At 35.8% G+C, this 27,085-nt stretch overlaps 1 protein-coding gene across 3 annotated transcripts in view; it reads left to right on the top strand.

Moving 5' to 3' along the window:
- The window catches only part of LOC135696800 (cGMP-dependent protein kinase 1), a 71,273-nt gene that overhangs the window by 40,182 nt on the left and 4,006 nt on the right, over positions 1-27,085 (top strand). For all 3 annotated transcript variants that reach the window (XM_065216319.2, XM_065216327.2, XM_065216335.2), the window contains 18 exons: positions 8,812-8,978; positions 9,799-9,912; positions 10,460-10,565; positions 11,117-11,180; positions 11,835-11,912; positions 12,256-12,350; positions 12,557-12,625; positions 13,180-13,275; positions 13,993-14,095; positions 14,502-14,641; positions 14,842-14,931; positions 15,553-15,652; positions 16,832-16,873; positions 17,625-17,723; positions 18,106-18,170; positions 20,684-20,806; positions 21,503-21,565; positions 21,957-22,023. In XM_065216319.2, coding sequence (XP_065072391.1) covers positions 8,812-8,978; positions 9,799-9,912; positions 10,460-10,565; positions 11,117-11,180; positions 11,835-11,912; positions 12,256-12,350; positions 12,557-12,625; positions 13,180-13,275; positions 13,993-14,095; positions 14,502-14,641; positions 14,842-14,931; positions 15,553-15,652; positions 16,832-16,873; positions 17,625-17,723; positions 18,106-18,170; positions 20,684-20,806; positions 21,503-21,565; positions 21,957-22,023 — 1,681 coding nt within the window. The remainder of the gene's footprint in view (positions 1-8,811; positions 8,979-9,798; positions 9,913-10,459; positions 10,566-11,116; positions 11,181-11,834; positions 11,913-12,255; positions 12,351-12,556; positions 12,626-13,179; positions 13,276-13,992; positions 14,096-14,501; positions 14,642-14,841; positions 14,932-15,552; positions 15,653-16,831; positions 16,874-17,624; positions 17,724-18,105; positions 18,171-20,683; positions 20,807-21,502; positions 21,566-21,956; positions 22,024-27,085) is intronic.

Raw genomic sequence — 27,085 nt, 5'->3', positions numbered from 1 at the left:
ACCAGTGATAATCGAAACGTGCCCGCGGGATATGGAAACTAATTACAAGCGACATGTTTTAGAAAGAGTTTAAAGTTTGTTATATCGCTAAATGCTATTGTTATTTCCTTAACATGGAAATATTAGCAATGATTAAATATTTATCAAGTTGAATTTGGGAAACGGCAACCGAATGGAAGTGCTATACTGAAAATTTTGTTATTAGGCCGAAAATGGCAATAGTGCTGCGGAGATCAAAATTAGCAGTTTTTCTAAATAAATAATATTTCACAGTTGATGGAGGGGTTTTGTGTGTCCCTTGCAAAAGCTATCTTGTACTCCCTAAAGACCGAGAAAGAAACACCCTGCATCCAAATTTTGCGTTGCCTGTCATAATTATGCATTTATGACTTGCCGTTGTCAAGCTTTTGTGCATCATTCAGCCATATTCCAAAACATATCGCAAAAGTGCACTGAAATGTCCTTTAATTAATTTTACTGCTTCTCTTTTGAAGTTGTGACTTGAAGCTAGGCCATTATTTTTAGAATTTTTTATTTTTGATCAAAATTTGAATTTGATAATATTACTAAATGTTCGAAATCTGTGAGATGTATTCATAATTGGCATAAGGTTGCAAGCTGCTTGCCCATCAAATCAATGTACATTCATTTTTTTACCACAAAATGGCTATAAGAAACGAATATTGGACAGTCAGAAAAAATTAAGAAACCTCAGTACTCGAAGCAAAAAAATTAAGAAACTATTAAATCGTGATAAAACTAGGAACAACGAAATTTTGTAAAATCAAAGAACATGATTGCCCTGTTGGCCTAGAAATTAAGACACAAGGAATAAACATATACTTCCCACGTCTAGATACAGCGTCAGAACGCGAATCTCTTGACGTGGAAAAATGTTCACGAACATTTAATAACATTATTCATGACATCATAATTAAGAAGCTTTTAAGAAACAGTGAGTATTGAAATTTCCAGAACATTAAGAAACTAGAGTACTCAACATCGACCTTTGTTTCTTATAAAAAGAATGTGTGTACGTTGGTCTCTGTTCATAACTTTATGAGCCAAACCAAAGTAAAAGTATTTCGTTAGCAAACTTAAAATCTTTCATTGGTCATATCTCACCCAATTATCAATATATTTGACTGGTTTTGCATATTTAAAGGTATTTCGTGGTTTTCATGTAAGTTCTGTGGTGAAAAGTTCGGTATTTTAGAACTAGATTTTTGTGACCTCATACTGAAGAACTCTGTTTGCGTACAAGGGAATAGCATAAATACTTTTGTTTGTTTGAGTGGATACCTGTTGTTGTTTTGGTCTAGGCTAAGCTTTCTCTGTCATTTTATCGTTTATGAATCAATACACATAAGATCGCCAGAAATTGCACATTCTTTTGTGGGTTGCCAGTCAAATTACTTTGCCAATCTATTTTCTCCATCTTTTTATAGTTTATAAATATATGGGCAGTAGTATTTTTTTATTTAAATATTTGCTCAATGTTAAAGCAAGACAACCACATAATTTTAATGCGAGATTATGATAATGCATCTACTTTGTATTTCCACAAGGTCAACATCAGTGTCTTACAGTTTAATTTGAATTTAGCTGTCAAGTTGTGGTGTGCAAGCTCATCGTTTTCTTAGATATGTTAATCAATGCATTTCCATACCATCTGCATTGACTCTTTTAAAATTCTTACATATGACCAATTTTTACAAGATCTTTCAAGCATGGATTTATCCAAGTTCTCGAGAACGTCACATAAACGATCTAAGGCGGAACGTAAGATTAGAAAAACTTAAAAGTGTTGACATATATCATAAGTTTTTGTTTTTAGCGGCACTTTCTGAAAGATAGCTTATTCCTACTCGAAATTCGATTGTCACCTTTAAAGAAAGCAGCTGCTTATCGTAACCATGGCAGCAAACAAGCGTATTTAATCTTAAACAACAACCTATGACCACGAGATTTTCTAAAATTCGTGCTATATTGCATTAGCCTCGTACTCGTCTTGTCTCGAAAAGTAGATGCCCAGATACAAGAACCTAACTTTTTCTGTTTCGTTCAGGCCGGTCCTGACATTACTTATAAATTTAGGTTTTTGTAAAATAAATTATATCAAATTGGACTTTAAAGTTATCTATTTATGTCAACATTTTCCCAATTTTTCTGTTGGTTTTGCTGAACTGTTGATATCTAAACTCAGAATTGAATTTAGAGCTATTCTCAACCATTTGAAAAAGAACCTTTTTCAAATCAGGATAAATGAGGTGCTTTAACAGCGGTCTAAAATATCCCTTTTTAGCCCACAGGTTTTTATAGAAATAGGCTCTTATGTGCGGGTTTTACTCTATTGCTAGGTGCAGAGATCTACGTATTGTTGACAGTTGTTTTTAATAGGCTTTAGAAAAGACTGTTAAGTTCTTTACCTTGAATTTAAGAAAACGAAGGAGACAAGGCCCTCCATCAATGCTCGTTTTAATTTTTCAGGTTTGTTGAGCAGTGTCCTTTTAAAAGGTAAACTGTCCAATGCAATTCATAAAACCTAGGCACAAAGGCTAAAGTTGTACCCAGAATAAGGAAAAATAACCTTCTTTCAGCTTTATTGAAATTGCTGGACAGCTGCATAGCCTAGGCCGTATGTACGATAACATTCTGCTCTGTTATGTCCGCCCTGTCGCACTTTCATCTATATCTTCTATATTTTCGAGCAAATCGCTATAAAACGATGGTCGTTAGGCCGACATCATCGGCTATACGCAAGCCTCGTGTCTCTACGCTGCTTCACGACCGACGCTGAGCGCTCTTGTTCTTTGCACAGCTGTCTTTTCTTTGTCAATATATGGACAATCTTTTAAATGTTTACTTTTTCAGTATGGATATTATCAAACATAGAACAACGGTCAATGTTTTTGATTAAAGGTAACACAACTATCCGTTTGTTTTGGGCGGTTTGCTTCTTTTCCCATGATCTTTGAAAGGATCTCATAATCATTCTAGATATTTCGTAGGGATTTCTGGACCCTCTTTTTTCTATTGATCAAACATCTCTATTTCAAATCACGTAATGAATGTCTGAACTGCGCAGAATACGTGGGTGCATGTATCTAAAAAGGGGTGCGACGTTACCAAAATAACAAGGGGTCTCTGCGTAGTGGAAAAAATCCCTTGTCAAAAACAGAATTAGCGTTTTTGTTTTTGGCTTAATTTTTTGGAATATTTGTAACATTTTGGGTGAGCACCTATCCCCTTCACCCCTATATCGGATATTACTTTCAAAGTCCGTAAGAGGAAACGATACAGAAAACCAGCAACAAGAACCTATCCACCACCCCTTCCTGATAACATAGTCCAAAAACATCACGGGATTAAATCAAGGATTGAATTGCCCAAGAGAGCATATTTATCAGCAATAAATGTTGGTACCAGGGGCTTTTCGTCAAATATTATTCAAATTTGCGGCTGTTTGCTATTATGAATTGCTTTTCGTGAATTTTGAAAAAGCGTGAAGTTCTTCAACCGATGTGTTAGTCTCTTGGCTGCTAGGTAGGAAACGAATTAATTTGCGAGACATACCACCAACTAGCTTCAATCGAAGTGATAAATATTTCAAGAGTTCTGTTGTAATGCTATGTATTTTAAACCAGGCGACTTGTGATTGGGAATCAAATGAATCACTAGGAACCTGAACGCTCTCCTGTGGAAAGATACGGCTTATGAATAATGATTAACATCTCCTAATAATAGAATTCCTTGTATCAATACGCCCCTTCTTTCTACATCTGTAGAAAGAGCCCTAGAGCAGCCGGGAATTGTGGGGGACGGATTTGCCGGGGATTGTGGGGGTTGCAAAGCCCCATATGTTTTTGTGTTGTTCTGTAAATTTTGCTTTGATTCGGTAAAAACGCTTTTTTGGTTGTCAGTAGTAACAAAATGATATAGAAAAGTTACTTTGTTAAACTTCTTTTCTTCTTTGTCTTAAAGGTAAAGACTGATTTTGAATAATTGGGTTTTCATACGTTTCCAGTCACCTGAAAGGTTGTGACACAATCTTTTATCCAACACCCTCTAATCCTTGCGGTTTAAATCCGTCCCTGGGACACAGCGCCAAAATGAAGTGTCTAGTGGGGATGGGGGGAGTATACACAGGCTCTCTGATCTATAAAAGTGGGAAGAGAGCCTACCTTTCCTTGAATTCAAAATCAATCATGTCTATACTGTAGAGATTGCCCCTCAGCAAAAAATATCGTTTGGTATTGTTTAAAACAGTTAGAAACAATGAGGTGAATCATTGATAAGAACCCACCTATTCCCTGTGTCTTATCTTAGTTGTAAATGGCCAATGCAAGGTGGCGTAAATGAGAGCTGATAGGATGAAATATTCCAGGCACTGAAAAGTTGGGCAGGCAACAGGGGCGAAGCCAAAAAATTTTTTCGGAGGGGTAGTATTGCCTTTTGCCGACAAAAAGGCGTGTCTCACTCTTTTGGGTGTGGTCATAAAATAAATCACTTTATATGTTGCTTTTTTGAAGGCAAGAACTTAAGTAAGGGTATTGAAGAACCTTTTTTGAAGGCAAGAACTTAAGTAAGGGTATTGAAGAACCTTTAAAAATTTTAAATCTTGCAATTGATACAGATTTTGATACAGATTATAGGATCAATTGATAGCAATTGATCCTATCAATGCAAATGAATCAATACCATGTTGATGATATACCTTTAATAAATATGAACATACGCGATGACAATCTAGGCCAAAATGCCGTTTTCAGGTTAGTTTTGCATTCCAGGTAAGATTGTGTGGGCTTAAGAAAACGGTTATAAGTCGAATCAGCAAGGCTTGTTGATCGAATGGTAAATGCAGGGAAGCCTGCTCTTAAAGAGGGCAAGGGGGAAAGCGCCAAGGAAAAGGGCAAAACAACAACAAAACGAAGAAAAATGCTCGCTTTCGGCAGGGCAAGGGGGCCATTTGGCTGGGCAAGGGGGTTCCACTAATTTTGATGACAACGATCTACGTCAATTTTCTTGTGTTTTAGCTGACCATCTGCAGAGCTCAAGCAATAACAATATTTTGAAACTTTCAATCATTTTCTATACAATTGACTTGAAAGCAGGTACGTGGAAACCAGATGGCCACCAGGGGCACAGCCCACCAGCTTTCATAAAAGCGATCTTTTCTTGGAAATCCACTCTTAGAACTTTTCAAATGTGTCCTTTTAAATGCTAAGTATCCCTTACTGCAATGCTTCCAGCATTCCTGCTTGAAAAGTGTTTTAGTGTTTGGACCCGAGGCCCTAGTAGTCTCTCTACGACTTGAATACTATAAAAATGTTAGGCCATTGTTTCAGGATACATATGCATGGTATCTCGATTAATTTTGTTTGAAAGATGCACAGAGACGGTCTGTATAGTTAATGCGGTGTTTGTTATCCCCAGTACTGTACTATGCAACTCTTTGCAAATATTGAGGCTCGGTCTCTGTTATTAAAGAAAGCTGCCTCCAGTTAATCCTTATTTAATATGTTGTTTGATTTCTTATTTCGCGTTCTACAGGGTTGTGGCCTCCTTGTTTAAAGTGTAACACTTCTTTTCGAGTGTACGCAATCAACATAAGATTAACAACCATAGTAACAGCATTCATGTTATGTAAACTTTATTTACTTTATTTCTAGATCACATGAACACACTAGTTATTTTTCAATAAAGCTGTATTAAGCATTGATAAACAAAGTATTTTGGATTAGATATTCGTTGATTTACCAATCGGGAAAACTGGTATTTTTTAGTCTGGTATTGTTTTTAAAAACTCTAGAAATCTAGGCCTGCAGTTTCATAGTGTTTAGCAAATTAGTTTCATAGAATTAATAAATTCTATCAGAGGATGTCTTATTCCTCGATGTTTTGTAAGTTATTTTACTTTGCTAAGTCTTGAAATAACCAAATTTGCTGGGAATGCCAGACCGTGAGGGTAAAGCTTTTTTACATTTCACTTCCATGTTTCTTAGAAAATTATGTGCTCTAATTTTTACAAGTTCCGGGAAAAAATGGTAAAAACCAAATGTCATTGCATCAATCATGTCATTCCAACCTGCAGTTGAAGCCGTTGTCATTTATCATAGTTCAAATCAAGTTAATATGAATATTACAAAGTCTTTGTGACTTTTCAGCCCTTATTGTCACGACGGTAGCAAGCCATTAACGTCTTGGTTTTGAACTCAGACCAATTCTTCACGCTTTGATCATAGTCAATAGAAAAAGCCATATTGACTATAGTCTATTGACCTCTTTTTTGGCTTTTCCTATTGCCCATGGTTGCAGTTGTTGTCTTGGAAAGTAATCCTGGATCAGTGCGGACCCTGGGTCAATGCAGATCTTAGATCAATCCAGATCCTGGATCAATCCAGATCGATTTCCATTATAAATCGACTCAAAGGTGTCTTGAGCTACCACAGACCTGCTTACTACTAGAGCAGTCCAAGCAGTGAATTCTCCTTCAAAATCTTCTAGCTGCAGGTTTTGAATTCCGCAAAGAGTATTCTATGGAAACAGTGGCAGATTTAGGGGGGGGGGGCAACTAGGAGCAGTTGCCCCTCCCTCGACGAATTGAAGCAAGTCTGGCGCCATTTTTGGAAATTGTGCACCCCTTTGAAAAATGAGAATCAGGCGAAAAAGTATCTGAGACCGATGGGTTAATTTGCTTCAAAGATTACCTCAAAGTTATGTTGTTTATTCCGAAAATGGATCTGAAATTGTTGTATACAGCGTACTCTCATCACCAATTTTTGAAAATTTTTCAGCGCCCCCATTACCGACTGTCTAATTATTGAAAATGTCTGGTTCCTGTGAATTTAAAAGAGAGGAAGAAAGTAAGTTTTAAAATTTGGAGGAATAAATTTTCATTATAGAACTTCAGATTTTAAAAGCGATGCGTCATAAGATTCATAACCGTCTCTTAATACTTCATGTATATAACATAGAAAATTATCCTCTTTTGTAAAATGGGAAATATTCTTTGTCCAGGGTGGAAATTGAAGTTTTAATCAAGATCTCGAGTCGGTGTACGAAACACTACTTTTCTTCAAAACATCCAACGTTGCATTTCGTTCCTACAACTTGCTCGGCTGTTTTTTGTGGTTATACTATAATTTCTTATCTCTGTGGGTTATACCGACACCCGCAAAAGCTCTCTGTTACCCAGACGCCTTTAGTTGCGAAGTTACAAATATTGTCATCATTGAGTTTTGTCGCGAGTTTGTCTCTTAACGATGCTCGGCAGACTGCATTTGCGATAAGGTTTCTTTGCCTCGTTTTCGTAAATGTTGAACAATTTCTAAGAAGAGCTTTGTCGTGTTTTTATTGTTTAGAAATTAAGGGTGCTAAGTTAAGAAGTTATGGGTGTTGTCCGGAGCAAAGATGGACACTTTTCTTGACTCTGCGTGTAGCTAGAAATATTTTGCTTTGAAAGAAAGACTCTAAGGCCAAATATTGCTTCAAATTAAAACGCTTTTCAACTGGAAGTAACATTTGTATTCTGCCCCTCGCCATCTTTTTACTTGTCATTGAAATGATAGGCATAATATAAAAGTTGCTTCCCTTTCCCGGCTTTGAAATTCAGAGCTTAGTCCATTATAAAAAACATTGTTTTAATTCCAATTTCATGTTAGTATGTGTACTGATCTATGGAGTTACGCCACTCAAACGTGGTTTCATTCATTCCAAGGTTGATCAGGCTTCTTTTTTTCTATCCCCTCTAGTAATATAACTTGGTTGCCCTTAGAAAGTTGACCACAAATCTTTCTTGTTTTATCGTATTGCAGGAACTTCCCTTTAGTTGTAATTTGCTTGCTCTATAGCGTGTTTCTTCATCATCTGTGATTTAGATTTTCTGTTGTCGATGAAGCAGGTTTTCGCCCACTAGACCGCGATGACGTCATTTTCGTGAATCTATGTACGCATGCTGGCTTTCTATTCTTAGCCTCATGTAAGACCTTTAAAGTTGCAGACCTTGTGGATATAGCAGTTTGTGCAATGACGTCATTTTGCGGTGTTTCAAATTTTCATGTCACGCACTTTAATTTCCTCAGGGGGAGATGTTTACTTCAGCGTTCAGATAGAGTAGCATTGACATTCAGCTACAGTAGACCTGTTGACTATTGATATTACTATTAACTTGACTTGTTTTTATGAGTGTTTTATTCTAAAGCGGACTCTTGTTATGTATCGCCAAACAAATGTTCCTTAAGAGCTCTAGCTGTAGGTGGTACGTGACTGTAAACAGAGCTTGATAAGATAGTATCAGGCGTTTGCATCAACATTTTTTGGACTGCAGCCGGCAGACTCTGTAGTCGACCGTTTTATCGTCACTGTTTTGTTTTATTGCTAGGACCCCAAAAGCCCTAGCTCCTAGCACGATTTCAAATGGGCTCCGTTAGTCTATAGTTTCGCCACTGTATCACCTTTAAATGTGAAAAAGAAAACAAGTAATTTTTGTCATAATTTTGTCAAGTGTCATAAAATTTTAGCGCATTTTCTAAAATGCCAACCAAATCAAACAGGATAAAAAATGCAATGTTCAGGCAACAATTCGATTCGATTGCTTTGTTCAAATAAGTAAGTAATAGTTCTTTAAAGGCTCTTGTGCAACCGGCATGCCTTGCGACTATATTTTTAAAACTGGCCTAATATCCTAATATTTAATTATCTGCTCGTGATCTTGCACTTACTTGAGTTGTTCGTTTTCATATAGATGTCTTATTTCGATTAATGATGCAGTAATATATATTTCATATGTTGTTTATTTTTGACACTTAGATCGAAAGAAATTATCCGAAGAGCCATCAAAGACAATGATTTCCTTGGCAATCTTGAGCAATCACAAATACAGGAGCTGGTCGAATGCATGTACCAGATGGAGTTCAAGAAGGGGGATTTCATTATTCGAGAAGGCGAACCAGGATCTCATCTCTATTGCATCGAAGGTGAGTCACAAGTCAATATATAATGTTAATATGCTGTTGCAGAAAACTGATATTTTCAATTTCACTGAGAGCTGGCAAGATCTTCATTTTTTCGCCTTCATTTTTGTGATTTTTCGTTTTTAATTTCCCGAAAACACTATTGCTTCTTTAGCATATATTGTAAAATTCTAGAAAAATCTCGAAAAAGCACAAAGTAGTCGTTCTTTTGGAGCCTTGTTTTCCGGTGGAAAATAGAAATTTCATTGACTTTCCACAAGTTTAGCTGTGAAGTGTGCCTGCTACCTCGTCAATCAGCAGAAAGACAGTATCATTAATAGACCGGCAGCGGTTTATTGTTCAAAGGCCTTTTACAATGATTCGATTCATTTTTCAATTTCATGACTTCAACAATTTATAAAATAACTTTTATAGTGAACCTTGGTAAACTTAATTATCGAATTATCTTAAAACTTGCAAAAAACAAAGCCAAAGATAAATCAGCAATCCCTAGCTTTCCTAGGTTTCACATTATATTGGAGTTTGAATTAAAGAGAAAATAAATTCGTAAATACATTTCTAGCTTAAATATTAACCAGAATTGGAAATAGAAATCCATTTGGGCAATTGTCGAAACACTTTGCTGTTTGATTTTGTTTTTATATAATATGAAGTTAAGGCGCTTTCTGCACCAGTTCTAAAAGTGTTGCAAAGCTTTGAATTTTTTTACTTACGCATGCCTGTAAAGAAGTTACAATAAACCATAAAGGACAATTTTCAGCTTATTCCATCTTTATGTTGATCTTTAGTCCTAAGCTAATCGAAGTTTATATTTTGTCCTCAGAGGGCGCTTGTGAAGTCTCTAAAGAAGGAAAAGTTCTTGGTGCTATGGGACCAAACAAAGCATTTGGAGAACTTGCTATTCTCTATAACTGTACAAGAACTGCCACTGTCAAAGGTAGTCAATTAACTTCAAACAATATTCATTGGATAGTTAACTTCAAACGAACTGTGCGAAAAGAAACCATTTTATATGTTTTCTTATTATCAAATTATATCTAAGAAATGCTGATAAAGCATCCTCAATGATGACTGGTGATGTTTTTGTGATGTTCTTCGAATTTTAAAGATCTTTCAACCTCCTTGTAGTCAGTCAATGGCTTAATTATGTTCTGTTTTTGAGGTATCATCAAAGACCGCTACTTCCTTGTAGCTGCTGCGTTGTAAATATCTCTGCCAAGTTTTCAATCGCTTGCGGTTCCGTTTTTTTCATGGAATTTCAAGATGGAAGTTATATTTCGCGCCAACATCTTAATCACTGATTTATGGTTATACCTTCTTGGTCAGCACTTTCCTTGAAAACTTTGTTAATGCTAATGGTCTTTTTCTTGAATTTCCAATATCAAAGTTCTAATGACACATGTTTCCTAAGGTTTCAGTCATAACTCTGTCCATATATTTCCGCTTCCATTAATATTACCAAATTGTTTGACGGTTTCTTGCAGCGGCCTCGAATGCAAAGCTTTGGGCTATCGATCGACAATGTTTTCAGACAATTATGATGAAGACTGGCCTTATGAGACAGCAAGAGCATATGGAGTTTTTGAAAAGGTCAGCTTGAATCTATTCTTATTTCAAGATCTTCTAACATCTAGGTTGTCTGCACCTGTTAATATAACAAAGTTCAGTTCCTTAATATATAAGCTGTTGCTTAAGAAACATTGTTTACATAACCCCGTACTATCTGATATCCAAATACAAATTTCTAGCTTTCTATTCAACCATCTCATTTCCTGTTTTAAGGAATTCTAGCCCAACTCAAGGCGACGTATAGCCAATGGGAAACTTGTTGTTTGTGTGAACGGTTTTAGCTGTCCTCTTTTACATTTTTGATTAGTAAAATAGCTTCGATTGATAAAGATAACAATTTTTTTTCCGAATACATATTTCTTTCAAGTGATATGTTATATTTCCAACCGGGAAACCGCCGCTGGCATAATCTTTTTGATTAATATATGCTTATTCTTCGTAAGTAAAAGGTGTCAGTTGCCAAAGCTCGAGTTCTCAGCTGCAAATAGATACTTTATAAACCGTGGTTGCATATATTATTCTGCCTTCTTCAGTCTAATGACAAACCCTTAGTATTTTCAATTCTTTCTTAGTGTTCCACTTTTGCGAGAAGTTCCTGAAGAAACTCTAGCTAAAATCGCAGATGTTCTAGAAGAGGTAGGTATCACTTTTTTATTTGCTCAATTTTGCTGTTGGCAGCCTTTTTCACGATGACTATCCTTAGCTACAATGTAAATATTTTTCAGAAATTGTTGCAGCTCTCCTTGATTGCTGCCTAAAGTAGAATCCATTAATAACAATTGTTAAAAATGAAAACACTACGGTAACCAAAGTCAGTTTCCTTTCTGCTTACATAACAACACTCTTCGATCAACAGTTCCATGTGCTCTTGCTCAACCGGGGAACTTTGTAACAATATTTTCAAAAACGGCCTAACATCGTACTGCATTAAATTGCAAAATCCAGCCAATTTCTCCTCGCGTAAAAACTATAAATGACATGAAAGATGTAATTAGGAGTTTTGTAATACTTAAGGATTGCATCTTTTGACGCTCCATGTCTAGATGCCATGTCATATGTAGTACATATTTTATATTATTAATGATTTGCAAATACCAAGTATAATTCTAGAGGCACCTCGTTTCAAATAAAGTTAAGCAGTTTTTTGGCCTCAAATCACACATTTGCCTTTTTTCGTGTCACCACGTTTATTTTGCATTGTAAAGTACATTGATGACACAATCTGTATGGCCTAACCGATCAAATTTACATGCGCATTGTTAATGTTGATGTGTTAAATTTTCATATTAGGTTTTCTACGAAGAAGGAGAGTATATCATCAGGCAGGGTGCAAGAGGCGATACGTTTTTTATTATCAAGAAGGGACAGGTATGCTTCTTCACTGTGTTTTATAGCTTTTCTTGTACGGGTTTTTATTGCCAGAGAATCTGATATGTTCCGAGTTAGTAAGCGTTATTAAAGCTGCCTATTGACAGCGAGAGCAGTCAAGAACCTCCCTTGATTCATTAGTTTTATTTTCTTGTAATCAATCGACCAAGGTTCTAATCACGGAGAAAATGATTGTCTTTTCAATTATTGGCTTTTAAACAAACTTCCTTCAACAACACTCAGGAATAGCTGAACAGATAACGTTTTGATCAAATGTGTTTGATTACGAATTTACTTTTTTCATGCCACACATCAAAATATAAAGAATTTTGCTTACACGTAGGTTGACGTCACTCAACGTGCTTCGGTACATAGCGATCCTACGTTTGTTAGATCATTAGGAAAAGGATCCTATTTTGGCGAAAAAGCTTTACTTGGGTGGGTACACTCTTCGAATCTATTTTTGCATGATTTAATTCATTTATAATTCAAAACTTTTTTTCTTATCTTTCTTTAAATTGAATTTTCAATTTTCTAATATAATTATGGTTTTTCGGCTATCTTTGGTTAATAACAGATGAATTAAAAATCCCAATATTCTATTCGTCTAGAAATTCTTTTTGAACTTTTCTTTTCCTTTGCAGAGAAGATCTAAGGACAGCAAATGTCATCGCGGGAAAAGCTGGTTGTCACTGCCTAGTAATAGACAGAGAGTGAGTTTTTTTAATCGAAATATTTGTAACCATTTTATTACCAGTCGGTCTGATAGTATTAACGCACTCATCTAGACCCAGTCTCTGGTTTGATGCTTGCCTTTTTTCAACCTATAAGGGTTTTTCAACCAACGGTTTAACTCACATGTGGCTTTTTCACTTCCAAATCATATTTACAGCGGGCCTATTTGAGTATTTAATTTTAGATGCAATAAATCTTCCCTATAAAGAAACATCTTGAAATCTGCAGACTGAAATATGTGGCAAATCGTTTCCAAATCACATTCCAGATCCATTTCAGATTCCATTCCAGATTCCGTTCCAGTTTACGTTCCAGGTTCCGTTCCAGATTCCATTCCAGATCAAATTTCAGATTCAATTACAGATTTTGTTCCAGATTTTAGTTATGCGATGTTGCAGCGTATTTATTAAACTTAACACATTCTCGTTATAAAAATTTGTCGTTATAACCATGCCTTTAATGAGAAGATGTTCCTTGCTCGCATTTTTTGCAACTGTGAAGATATATATACTTATATTTTTATCTTTTTAAGGGCCTTCTCGAAATTCATCGAAAGCCTGAGTGACATAAAGCAAGAAAAGTATGATGCCGAAGACAAGAAAAGGGGAGTCGATCACAAAGTCATCAGGTTTTGATGCGTTGCATTATCTTCACTGTAGCGCTAACCTTAAGTTTTCGTAATATTTTATGTATATAACTTTCCATTTGATAGCTCGATGCCCAGCAACTAGTTCTTTTATCAAATCAAAATTGTTTGCATTCCCTATGAGCCTTCCACAATACCTTCAAAATCTAGATTAATGGAACCTTCGTTAACATTTGCATCATCCCTTTGACCTTTGGTTGCTGGTTTTTTCAAGTACTTTTGGCAATGATTGTAGATAGTTTCAAGTGGTACTTTGGAAAGTTGCAGCCTTTGCGGTTGTTGTCTAACTCGTAACTGTTCTAGGGAACCTCTGTTTCCTTATAAACTCGTTGAAGTCACATCCCTTGCTTGCTGCTAAGTGACTAGATCCTCTTACACATTTGTTTCTACGCAATACAGTGCTAGTTATTTTAAAATGAATATTGTTACTTTTGTTATCTTTAACGTAGCATCGTGCAAAAGTAGCATTGCTAAACAAAATAATAATTGTTTCCAAAATATTTGTCTTCCAAAGTCCAGCAATCCCTTTCCCAGAGGTTTTTTTGGGGTGGGGGTGGAGGCTGGTGGCTTTCATAAAGGCCCCTAATGGAGAGATCAAATCTAAATCGAAAGTAATCGAGATTTTCAAAATTATCTTGCTGGCAGTCCCGTTAAATCGATAAAGTACATTTTGTTGTAACTATGTACTTTGGTTTGCAGTCAGAGTATGGCAACAGAGGTTGATGAATTCGCTGATGTCAAACTGGAGGACCTCAAAGAAATTGCAACTCTTGGTGTGGGCGGATTTGGCCGTGTCGAGCTGGTAAACTTTTTAATTGTTCGTTTTACCTTCACATCTAGGTTGGGATTTATTACACAAATAAGCTCAAAAATATTTTTATCCAAAATGTTTTAAGAAATGCTGTTGAAATCGAGTATATGTATATGGCGTCAAATACAGAGGTCATTCCACTGAGCCAAACGACGCAACGAATGGATCGGTGACTGTTGAAGGTGTTTCTTCTGTTTCGGCTTTATAATTGTTCGCCAGAACTATATGATATACATATATATATACTGTAAGTTGCATGATGATCGTATTTAGCATGTAACTCGGAGTAGCAACTTAGTAGAATCGTCCTGTTCTATACACCAAATAGCTTGTACAGCTCAGTCTATATGGCACATATTGGAAAACAGTAATTTTCACATGTATATCTTGTATGTAGGTACAACTGGCCTCAGATCCAAAACGAACTTTCGCACTAAAACAGCTTAAGAAGAAACACATTGTGGAGACCAGGCAGCAAGATCACATTATGTCTGAAAAACGAATCATGTCTGAGGCTCATTGTCCGTTTATTGTCAGGTAAGCACTTCCACTAAGGCCTCCGTTAGGACGGTTGAGCTGTTAGTCATTTTTGTTTTTTGGTTATACTGAAGATGTTATAGAGGGATTGAATTTGCCTATAGTGGCACGTTTTAACTCATTTCTTTAAGAAAAATGTTTCAAATGGAGGATTATGTTTTCTATTGATATTGCATATTTATTCAAATCATTATCAACAGGATGTATAAGACGTTCAAGGATAGGAAGTATTTGTACATGCTTTTGGAAGTTTGTCTTGGTGGTGAATTATGGACTATTTTACGAGATCGGTAAGTTAGTTCGTTCCATTTTATCCTTAGCACGACTCAGCCCTAATGCGGTTTGCATTATGTATTTAAAATTTTTGACAGTAAAACTTGATAAATATATTAAGACACAAAAAAAAATTAATTGAGTAATTAGGGAGGAGCATCATGTATCCTCGCTTCCATGCTAATTTCCAGACAGCCTCTTTTCTGTGTACGCGTATTTTACTGTTAGTTTTTCAAAGACTAATTTTTGCAGTGTGGATATTCCACTAATTTATCTTGATATTTGTTTCTCAAATATTTCAGTGTAATGTATATCATATTACGCCTGGGAAATGGATTATAATGATAACAGTTTAATGGCTTTAATATTTGCTGCTGTTCCCCTTTGTGAAGTTGCCGTAGTTTGAAATTCAAATCTGCTCATGGTACTGCAAATTTTGAAGATAATTAGAAAAGCGAGAGCATGGCACATTCAACTACTCCTCATTCATAGATTATTCTTTACACACTTTAACATCCCGTAATATCATTTTTCTGTTGATGTGTCATTTATTTCTATTGTACAATGTTCGATTGAGCATGGACCATAGGCAATTGTTTTGGAATATTTTTGAGCGAAAACATTGCTTGTGTATACAGGGGCTCATTTGATGACAACACTACACGGTTCTACGTTGCCTGTGTAATCGATGCGTTTGGATATCTACACTCAAAAGGAATTGTTTATCGGGATCTAAAGGTAAGTGGTAATGTCTGCCGACAGCTTTTCACAGAACCTGTTGCAAAAAGTATAAATGAGACATTTTGTTGCGTCACAAGAACAAAGCTGGGGCTCTGAGAAAAAAGTATGTTTGAAGTACTTTGAAAAAATGTCTATAAAAGTCTGAAAATTCAAACCAAGCTTGATTTAGGAAAAATTACCAATCGAATATCCTTTTTGGCCCCAACATTCGTCTCGGAGTCAAAACAGTCTGCACATACCCCCTTCTCAGCTGGCGTGATAATGATCTACGGATTAATGCGATTGCACTGTTGAACAGATTCGCTAAAATCGCATATTAGACGTGCAAGTTATTTCTTAGCGTTTTTGATAACCATGGCCAACCTTTGTCAAAAAGCTCCTTACATGCATTAAGCGCTCAGATATTTTTCAGCAGTCAGAAGATATAACTGAAATGTCATTTCAACTTCCTTAAGAACCAGTATAAGCCATTCTGAGACTGTCTTTGCCCGTTGTTTATTAAATGCAGCAACTGTATTTTTTATGGTATGTCAGATACATGCATGGGAAGACTTCACAGTAAAAAATTAACAGCAATGAACGATGAAAATAGGCTAGTGGATGTAAGCGTTTAAAAATTCACGTAGACACAAAGACCAAGAGACCTAAAGTTTTCAATACGAAACACATGAATAATTAAATCCAATGATAATTACGAAAGTCTTTGAAGGAATCCAGTAACACTGTATCGGGGAGAAGGTAATATACCTTGGGAAAGTCTTCATAACTTGGGCGAATGGTCTCTTCAAAATCTAGGCCTGTGTTATATTTTCAGGCTGGTAAAACTGACTGTTCTGAACATTATATTTTGACAATGCCTGCTATTTATTCGATAACAAATCATCCGCCCACACTTTTATCTTTCAGTTTGAATTAACAGAGTGAGCTTTCAAATATAATCTTTTCTATGAAACTCGGTAAAAAGTATATCGTCTCCAACGCAATGACCGATACAGAAGTGAACACGAAATATTGACCAGTCCAATAGCTGTTAAATATATATGCATCTTGTTAATGGCTCCTAAGATTTGCTAGAATATGCTTTAGGGCAGACCAGCGTGTTTGTTATTCATGGTAAGTATTATTGTATTCCTAGAACGTATTATATGATATGAATAAAAATTATTTTCATTTTAGCCTGAAAATCTTCTTCTGGATGAGAGTGGCTACTGCAAACTGGTGAGTGGGAAGATAACTAACATAACGATTGAGAAATGTTCTTAGTGGTAGATTTTAAACGTCCAGTGCACTCCCTAACTCTCCGTAGATTCCTCCTAACTTCTGTAGCATTGCTCCCGATGATCTAAAGTAAGATTACAAGAACTGCGGGCAATGAATTGGTTTTGTCTGAAAACACTTAAATTTGTTAACGCCTCGAACGTCTCAAGTCTAACAATAGATTGATAAAGGATTAATGTATACGTAAATCACCAGTTAGTTTGTAATTCAACAGGAGCGTTTTTGAAACCACAATATGATATTAAAGTTGATTCTTGAAATATGAAAGAAAACTTATGAATATTTGATTAAACCATACAACATTTAATTATATTCTATTTAACAAATTTTATGTAAGCATGGGCGATGTTTTTTGATGAGAAATCCATTGTTTCCAGTAAAGCGTGTCTCTGAAATGATTTATTTTGGAATTAGCATCTGGTGGAAGAGAAAAACCTACTTATGGATGCTAACTAAGGAATGAAAAATAAATATAAACTTCTCAAAATGTAAAAAGTTTGGAAATATTTGCTTGAAGCTATTGGAAAGGATCTCTATTTGGAAGTAGACAAACAACATTGTAAATTAAAGTGCATCATTTTCTGCGATGAAAAGATGAAGAATAATCAACTTGTTGGCAACAAATAGGATAATGCCCCAGAAGCTTGTTTTTTAGATCGCCTATCTCATCAAATATTTCAATTTCCCTCAGGTCGATTTCGGCTTTGCCAAGAAAATAGGCTTTGGTAGAAAAACTTGGACCTTCTGCGGTACTCCTGAATATGTTGCCCCTGAAATTATTTTGAACAAGGTAAGTTGTTAAACATTGAAAATTTTTGAAATTCTTTGTCTTTTATTTAAGTCCAAAAATAAAAGTCTTTGCATTATATTGTCTTTTCTCTTGGAAAAGGTTTACGAAGATTCAGCTTATATAGCCTGAACCTCTTGAATGTTTGTTTTTTGGTCTGATGACATTTGAAATTTGCATCGGTTTATTATTCATCATTTATTAAGAAGCGTGTAAAAGGTGCCCTTTTGGGATGAGGGCTCGGGCTGCCGATCCATCCAACTGGACCAAGTGAATAGAGAAAAGAAAGACGATAAATGGATTTCTATAAACCTTTAAACCACCCTATAAACCCTATAAACCAATTTGACACCCTATGTACACCCTATCTCAATTTCTCTTTCAGGGCCATGACTTCGCTGCTGACTACTGGTCTTTAGGAATTTTGATGTATGAATTGCTTACTGGGAGGTGAGTGCAGGAGTTTCATTCTACCAGCTTCCTTATTTGAAAATAAGTGTCAAATATAATATCTTCTATGAAAGAGATTTTGCTGAGCTATCTGGTATGAAATTTTCGCATGTTTTGCATGTTTGTCATTTAGGTTGTCTTTCGTATTTTCCTATAAGTTTAGTTCGTTTAAGTTTTATTTTTCTTATAGGTTCTAGTATTCATAGCTTTTGAAAGTCATAGGTTCTCAATAGAATTTCTCTTAGTGTCTCTAATAGACGCCCCCCCCCCGTGTATCAATTTCAGATAAATTTGCCTTCCCCCCGTCGCTTATTAGCACCCCCATTCTATTAAATTTTACAAATCAAGTCATTTGATTTTCATTATTCGTTGTTTTTCATAGTTTTTTGTAAAATCTCAACCGTACAAAGGAAACCGATGATTTTTGACTTGGAAGTTAAAAGCTGTAAATTTGATTTATCTTTGTATGATTACAATTTTCTCTAAAACTATGCAAGAAAGTGAAACCAAATTTTGACAGTATATTCTAAAAGTTACTTCGATTTCAAAAAGGATTGCCGACATGAAAACCCCCTTCTTTTAGCACCCCCTTCCATTGAAAACTGTTCGACATGAACACTCCCCCTTCTATTAGCACACCCCTTTCTATTGAAAATTGGTCGGATTGAACACCCCCTTCTATTACCTCCCCCCTTTTATTAGAGACACTAGAGTAAAGTTATAACACACATGAGATACTGTTTGTTCGGTTTATCGCTGTCGTTACAAGACACTAGTGTTATAAATGGAACATAAAAATCAATTCCATTTGTCACACGGCATTTCGACAGATAAACATATTGTCGCGAATATTTGTTAAATAACAAACAACATATAATGCGGCTTTTTCTTGGAACAGTTGCCTGATCATAGCATTAAGCGTAAAACTCAGAGTTGCAATTTAGAACACTCCTGTTCTATACACCAAAGCGGGTATAGCGCTGCCTATACGGCACCTAGCATTTTATGACGGGCCGGTATAACTGTAATTTTCATTAATCCTAAAAGTATTTTGAAGAATCCATCATCATAGGCATATTGGCTGACAGGCAGAATAGGCATATTGCATTCTGTAGTGGGTTAAACAGTTTTATATCCCAAAAAGGGCAAGTTTTGAAGCTGGCATTACCCCCGTCACATTTTATTGTAGTAAAAACATTAGCTTCAGTTTTTCCGTGTCTGATTAGAATTTATCTCCAGTCTGTTCATGAGTCAAGATTGTAAACTGTTCGTCCTGTCATGTTTGAGTTCAGTCGAAAAAGTTGTTATTTGCATCAATAATTTCTTCGCAAGCTGGTCTACGTGATTTCTTCAGTCATCAAACAGTTGATTTATTGGATGGTGTTCTCTGAAGATATATGCAAAAATTGCGTCGATTATCTTAATTTTGGTCCCAATGTTTAATTGTTAATCTTTGTTTGAATAAAAAAACGAATTTCAGAATTTAGCGAGAAACACACTATACGTGATCGTCTTCAATATTTGCCTTGTACGAGTCAAACCAAACTTATATAGTAGGTGTCAAAGAGAGTTATGGTCTGTCACCTGACCATTATCTTTAGCTTCTGTAGACAACGAAAGTCAACATTAGTTTTCGTATTAAGTTATTAAGTGAAACTAGTAATTTTCAGTATATCTGTATACTGGGGATTCAAACGATGGATCACTCTTTATTCGAATGTATTGATAGGTGAAGGATTTGACTGCAGTTTTGCAGGAAATGGTCGGATTGCAATCCTTCCCAGCAAACGTTTGAATTTAGCATTAGAAATTTTTTTATATGGCGACCCTTAAGGGTAGTAAAAGTATAGATGATATGCTTGCTTTTGCTATACGGTAATCTGAAGTGTCTGAATTACAGTTAAAATAAAGTTCAATTCGCTATTGTTATATTTAACATCAAATTGATGATACAGTGCAAATAGTACAATACAATAAAATACAATACAATAAAATACAATACAATAAAATACAATACAATAAAATACAATACAATACAATAAAATACAATACAATACAGTACAGTACAGTACAGTACAGTACAGTACAGTACAGTACAGTACAGTACAGTACAGTACAGTACAGTACAGTACAGTACAGTACAGTACAGTACAGTACAGTACAGTACAGTACAGTACAGTACAGTACAGTACAGTACAGTACAGTACAGTACAGTACAGTACAGTACAGTACAGTACAGTACAGTACAGTACAGTACAATATAATGCAGGTCAATACAATGCAACACAGTACAACAGTACAATACAGTAAAATACTGAACAGTATAGTACAATACATTACAGTATACTGCAATACTTGTAATAAAGTACAGTATAGTACAATTTAGAGCAATACAGTACAATATATACACAACAGTACAATACAGTACAAAACTGATCAATGTAGTGCAATTATGTTTGCCTCGTCGTACTAATGTCATGTGGTGTTAACATGGGATCCTTTTTTCTACATAGTCCACCATTCTCCGGGTCTGATCCTATGAAGACGTACAACATCATTTTGAAGGGAATCGATATGGTAGAGTTTCCAAGAAAGATCACGCGCAATGCACACAATCTAATCAAGAAATTATGCAAGTAAGTATGGAGTCGCTTTGCTTCCTTTAATATTACTGAACTCAACAACCATTGGTCAGTAGAACGTGGCGGTCCCCGGTGGAGGGCTGGGAAGACAAAGAAATCTTAAGTATGAGGCTTAAACCTTCCAGCTCACTTTGATGTGAAGGTTTAGAGGAATAACATTCATTCGGTCATTGAAATGTAAACCATATTGAAGTTCTTCTGATAGTTAAAGTAAAGTTAAGCATGTGAATGTACGAATGAGATGACTTTCGCGGTCAAGATTGTTTTTAAGTGGTAATACCTATAGAAATTTCCGAAAAATTCAGCGATGCAGGTTTTCTCCTGTCAAATTGTTAGCATATTGATTGTTGTCATATTTTCGTGCTGTAGAAAAAGGTGGTTGAATTTTATATTCATGTTCGCAGTGATGTCAAGCATGTTATGGTTTATACACTTTGCTACCAATGCTAGGCCCCAAGAAAGACCCTTCTCGCTTCTGCTAGTCTTGATAATTTGATAAAAAAAATTTTATATGTTGACTATATAAAGTGTCTGTGACTTAATTTTTTTAATAATAAGAGTAGTCCTACTCCAATGATTTCTATCGTTTTTATAAATACTTTTACTTGTAGCTTGTATAAATACTTTTAGCTAAAATTAAATCTTACTTTAGAAAGATGTTTTGACTTTTGACTTTTTATGATATTTCAGAGACAACCCGTCAGAGCGTTTAGGGTACCAGAAAAATGGGTTAAAGGACATTCAAAAACACAAGTGAGTGAAATATCATCTCGATCTGCAGACAAACACGCCCATGTTTGTTATTAAACCTGACTGTTTTCCATAAACTTTATAAGCCATTGTTTTTCTGGTGTTTCATTTACGTTTTCTTCTATCTTTCGCCATGGCCCAACTTTGGCCCTACGTAATATTCTCTCACTCATGCAAACAAAGATGTTTATATAGTCGTCGTGAAATCTAATGTCCAACCGGTGCAGAATACCTCGCGTCCGCTATAAACGTTTATTTCTTTGCCTTTGTAACAAGATTTCAAGGCTAATCTTATTAACATTTGCATTGTTTATGCGGCATAAAACTGCATAATTTCTTGCACTTATTATGTTGATTCCACGGGTTAATGGTATTAAATCGTATCTTTTTCCAGGTGGTTCGATGGATTTAATTGGGAAGGCCATAGAAACCACAAGCTAGCCCCGCCAATTATCCCTAAGGTATGGCTCAAATTGCATTACCAGATCACGGCAAACCAATTTTACGCTAACCTCAGATATTATTTATTATTTAGATCCCTTTAATGGAAGTCAAGAAATAGATTTAGACAACCAGCCATAATTTTGTTACATGTTATTTCGAATTAATGTTATGGCTTGAGGTTTAAAGGCGATGTTTCGTATTGTGATTTCATCTTTCGTTGAATTTTCACCAAGCTGCGTCGAGAATCCACCATAAAAACAACTTCCTTTAACTCAATTTTCGAATTACTAAAAAAATTCAAAGAAAACACACCAAGTTATTAGACCAGGCGAGGAAGGGGGGGTATCGTCACCCATCGAGGGAATTTGCAAGACCATCTCTATTTGGTCAATTTTGATACGCTGATTACGAAAATCGATGTTATACGGAGAAATTCGGTACCAGAAAGCCTCTTTTTCACGTTCAAACCTCGTTTGCGTCCAAATTTGAACGTTGAACGAAAGTTTGTAAATGAATCGATTTTTATCAATTTTGATGTGCTGATTTCAAAAAATTATTTTATAAATGTAAATTCAGTACCAGGAAGCCTCTATTTCATGTTCAACCTCATTTTTATCAAAATTTGAACGTTGAAAAAAAGTTTGTAAATTTTTTATTCTCATCAATTTCGATATACTGATTTCGAAGGTTGATCTCATACGGCGGAATTCTGTATGCACTGGTCCCTTTTTCATGCTGAAATCGTTTATTTATCGTTTTCAATATTTCTAGCGTAAAATCTGCTGCACACATAGATTTGCTTTAAAAGCTTAAAAAAGATTATGTCAAAAGGCAATATAATATGGCTAATAAACATTTAAAGTTGTAAACAATCTTTTGGTGATACAAAACTTGAAAATGGCTTTGAAAAAAGCAAACATTTAGTAAACTAATGCTTTTGGTCTGACACTCTTCAGAGTATAAAACGTCAGAACATAGATCGAAAAATCTACGCTAGGAAATATATATACCCAGTTGTGGATCGAAATAGGCCAATCAGAAACAGGAGCACATGACTGTATAGGTTGACCAATCAGTGCCGCTTGCCTATTGAGAATGTTACTAATTGAGTCTTAGGTGAAAACGAACTCCTTTTGTCCACACAGAAGCGGTTTTTTCGTGGTTATGTAGATAGATTCCAAAACTGCTAGGTAGAACGACGATCGGGCTTTACCAATAATCCGAAACATGTCGCCATTATAGTTTTTTGCACAATCTGGGTTTTCTAGTAAATGCTACCCGATAGCAGAATCGCAGGTTTTAGTTGCAATTTTAGATTTGCAAGACCGAGGTGGCTGTACTCTTTGGAGATGGGTTTTGTTTCTAATATTAGACGGAACATGTTGTTTTTTTCTATCCTCCAATCTTTGGGTAGTGCGTCCTACGTAGCCAGAATCACACTGGCACGTAAATTCATATACAACGGAACTTTTTTGTGTGGCAGGAACGCAGTCATTTTGAATGGACGGAAGGGCCTTTTTCGTACTATAAACAACACGTGGGTTGACTGCAAAGAAACAATTTGCAATGGCCTGTTTTATTTGGCTTGCAAAACGTAGGGAACTGTCACCGATCCAGGGTAGTTTTAGATAGACCGGGCACTTTTGAGGACCAAATTTTACGTCAGCCGAGAAATTTCCTATCTTTTCCTTAATGTAAACTGAAATAACATCCTCTGGATAGCCGTTCTCCAGAAAGATCTTAGTTAGTTTTTTCACTGCGCTACTTAAATTGTCATACAGAAAATTTATTCAGTGGTCTTGCTTCATGCTGTCTATCATATCAACATTGTCTTCAATTAAAAGGCGAGCAATAGTTGGTCTTCACGCATTCTCCGACATCGATTATGTGTCCATGATTTCCAAAAAAAAGGGAAAAAGTCATTCTGAAAAGCAATGTTAAAGCGCAACGAATTCGTGAGCACTTTTGCAAGGCTTGGAACAGATGTCCAGCCCATCCAAATGCTATCGAGGTCCTGGAGAAGTTTACATGCTTTCTTTACGGTTTTTCAACAACTGTCACCAAGGCCAATGGCGCCTGCTCAAAGAGTTTCTGGAAGATTTTTGACTAAAGGGACAGTTGTTGACCTTAGTTTGATGCAACCGTGTGTTGCCAATCTACAATTGCACATAGCTATATCAGCTTATGCTGCAAACATTTACAGGAATGCAGATCAGTTGCAATTAAGCATTGGCAGTCCAGTTGATCATGGTTGGGATGCAGCCGGTAACGCATCGTGGAATAAAGACATATACCTGGATAATAATGCCGAGCTGCTTCTAAATATGAATCAAGATGCTGAATAAGACAATACTGACTCAATGAATGACAATTGCTTTGAGGATGAGTATAGCAATGACTCTGATGACAACGGATACTAGAATGTTTATTCAAAACAACTTTAAATGTTTATTAGCCGTATTATATTGCCTTTTGACATAATCTTTTTTAAGTTTTTAAAGTAAATCTATGTGTGCAGCAGATTTTACTCCAGAAATATTGAAAACGATAAATAAACGATTTCAGCATAAAAAAGGGACCAGTGCATAAAAAATTCCGCCGTATGAGATCAACCTTCGAAATCAGTATATCGAAATTGATGAGAATAAAAAATTTACAAACTTTTTTTCAACATTCAAATTTTGATGAAAACGAGATTTGGACATGAAATAAAGGCTTCCTGGTACTGAATTTACATTTATAAAATAATTTTTTGAAATCAGCACATCAAAATTGATAAAAATCGATTCATTTACAAACTTTCGTTCAACGTTCAAGGTTGGACGAAAACGAGGTTTGAACGTGAAATAGAGGCTTCCTGGTACCGAATTTCTCCGTATAACATCGATTTTCGTAATCAGCGTATCGAAATTGACCAAATAGAGTTGGTCTTGCAAATTCCCTCGATGAGTGACGATACCCCCCCTTCCTCGCCTGGTCTATATAATTTGACACAATTTTCGTCATTCCAGTTCGTTTTCTACCTATCCTGGTCTTTCAAAAGTTCCCGTATGCTCCTTCGCAACGTCTAATATTTTCTGTAAATCACTTCACTGCTACATATTTGTTGTAATGTTTAGTTGATTTTGAGACAAGATTCGTTTATTTATTTATTGAGAAATATTTTGATTACCCGTGTTAGAAACATCAAATTTATAGGTTGCACGACAAATGTCCAAGTTTCTTATAAAAATACAAGAAAACAGGTCTGGGCGTTTTAGGAGAGCCATAGCTCTTGCTCCCTTCCAGGCTCTCCTCACTGCTAGAGGGGACCTAAAGATCGCTCTCTTTAATTGCTCTAAAAAGCAAATTGCTCACCTTGAAATCAATGTTTCCATTACTTCTATATTGATATACAAATAACTCACCTTACAATACCAGGAGAGCTGTTTACTGCTCCCCTGGTAAAAGACTAATGGCCAGGCCTGAAGAAAAAGATAAGAGTGTTTTAGAATTTTAAAAAGCTGGATCAAGGTTTTCGAGAAATCTGAAGCATGTAATGACATTTCGAAAGCTCTTGAAAGTACTTTCAACTAAATTAAGATGCTAGAAAAAGTAAAAAACAAATTTCCCCATTAGAATGTTTTTGTGATTCTGGAGCTAATTGACATATAAACCCAGTCGAAAAGCCTATTTTTACATAGGAATTCATTATGTTTTTCAGTACTCCCCTGCAACAATCCACTGTAAAACTGATCCTGTTTTTCTGTAAGATATAAAGATTTCATTTGCGGTTTGCTGCTGTGAAATTTTCGAAGACGATTTCTGAAATTATCTTGATTTTCATGAATTTTTCAGTCACCTTTTAAGACTATTTGGTTGTTAGTTGGAGTTGTGGGATTATAATGTTCAGCGATATGAATTATGAAAGGCCTTCCTTGATATATCGGGCACCGCTATTAAATCTCCTGACTTATAAAGCAGATATCCTTTATCTTTGCAAGCCTAATTTCGTTTCGTATAGAGCTGGTATAGCGTATAGGTCTGCAGTTAAGATTGTTTTGCTTCCTAGATAATTGTTTTTGTAGTCGGGTTAGGGGATGTCGAGATACCTCACTAGATTTTGATCTTCTTTGAGATTCTGTCTGTAGGCATTTTTCTGTCAAAGTCTGGAAACAAAATTTAAATATGTTTTCCAGTTTTTAATTTGTGTTCCGTTCAAGCCTGTGTAAAACTTGATATTGGGAATTCTTGAAAATACTGTAGGATCAATTCTAGAGAATATTTTTCTAAAGTGCGGTCGTTTGGAGATCCAGAAGCTCGCCAACTTCGTATTCCACCGGATACCGGTAAACCGCCGAGATGAATAATTTTCCAAGAAGCTGCGTCTATGTGATGTTTCGTGGGATCCCATGTTTGTGAATTCCAATGAATTTATTGTGGGTTGTAATGAAGACTTAACCTTTAGTTTCACACAAACTGAGGATCTTGGTAGTAAAAGTTGCTGTATATTAGAGAAAGAAAAACTTAAAGTGCTTCTAAGGTCCAAAAATCACAACATCTTTTTTGTTTAAAACCAATGTGAAATTTTTCGCTGATTTCGATGAATTAAATTATTTCCAAAGATAGAATGTAAATGTGAGGTGAAAAGGCTCGAAAAGTGCCAAAACACAGAATAGAGGCAAAACAAAGCATGCCTCCAGTGACGTCAGAAGGTGTTGCTGATGTTGCTCAGGAACATGAAAATACTATAGGCCTAATGCACCAGCACGATAACAACCCATCTGACTAGCGATGGAATTGAGCAAAAGAGAGGGTTGTATTAGGTGATAGCAATTTTCATTACAAGGAATGTTTCGACCTAGTAGCTACAACCAGGAAATTATGCGTTTATTTCAACATGTTTTGAACCAGAGTTTGAAAGCTGCCGCCATAACAAACTGTCTGCTGCGGTGATTTGATTTGGCCTAGCCACAGAAACGATCATGATCATATTTAGACCTCACAGAGGGCGAACAGTGAAATGAGCTTTATGAATAACCTTTATATGTGTACATTTAATCTAGCTTCATCATTTACTTGATGTTGTTACCAAAAAAG

The sequence above is a fragment of the Rhopilema esculentum genome, chromosome 17 (genome assembly GCF_057945365.1).
Source record: "Rhopilema esculentum isolate cy_ngs chromosome 17, ASM5794536v1, whole genome shotgun sequence".
Taxonomy (NCBI): domain Eukaryota; kingdom Metazoa; phylum Cnidaria; class Scyphozoa; order Rhizostomeae; family Rhizostomatidae; genus Rhopilema; species Rhopilema esculentum.
Note: the sequence above shows the minus strand (reverse complement) of the source record. Positions and strands in the feature narration are given on the sequence as shown.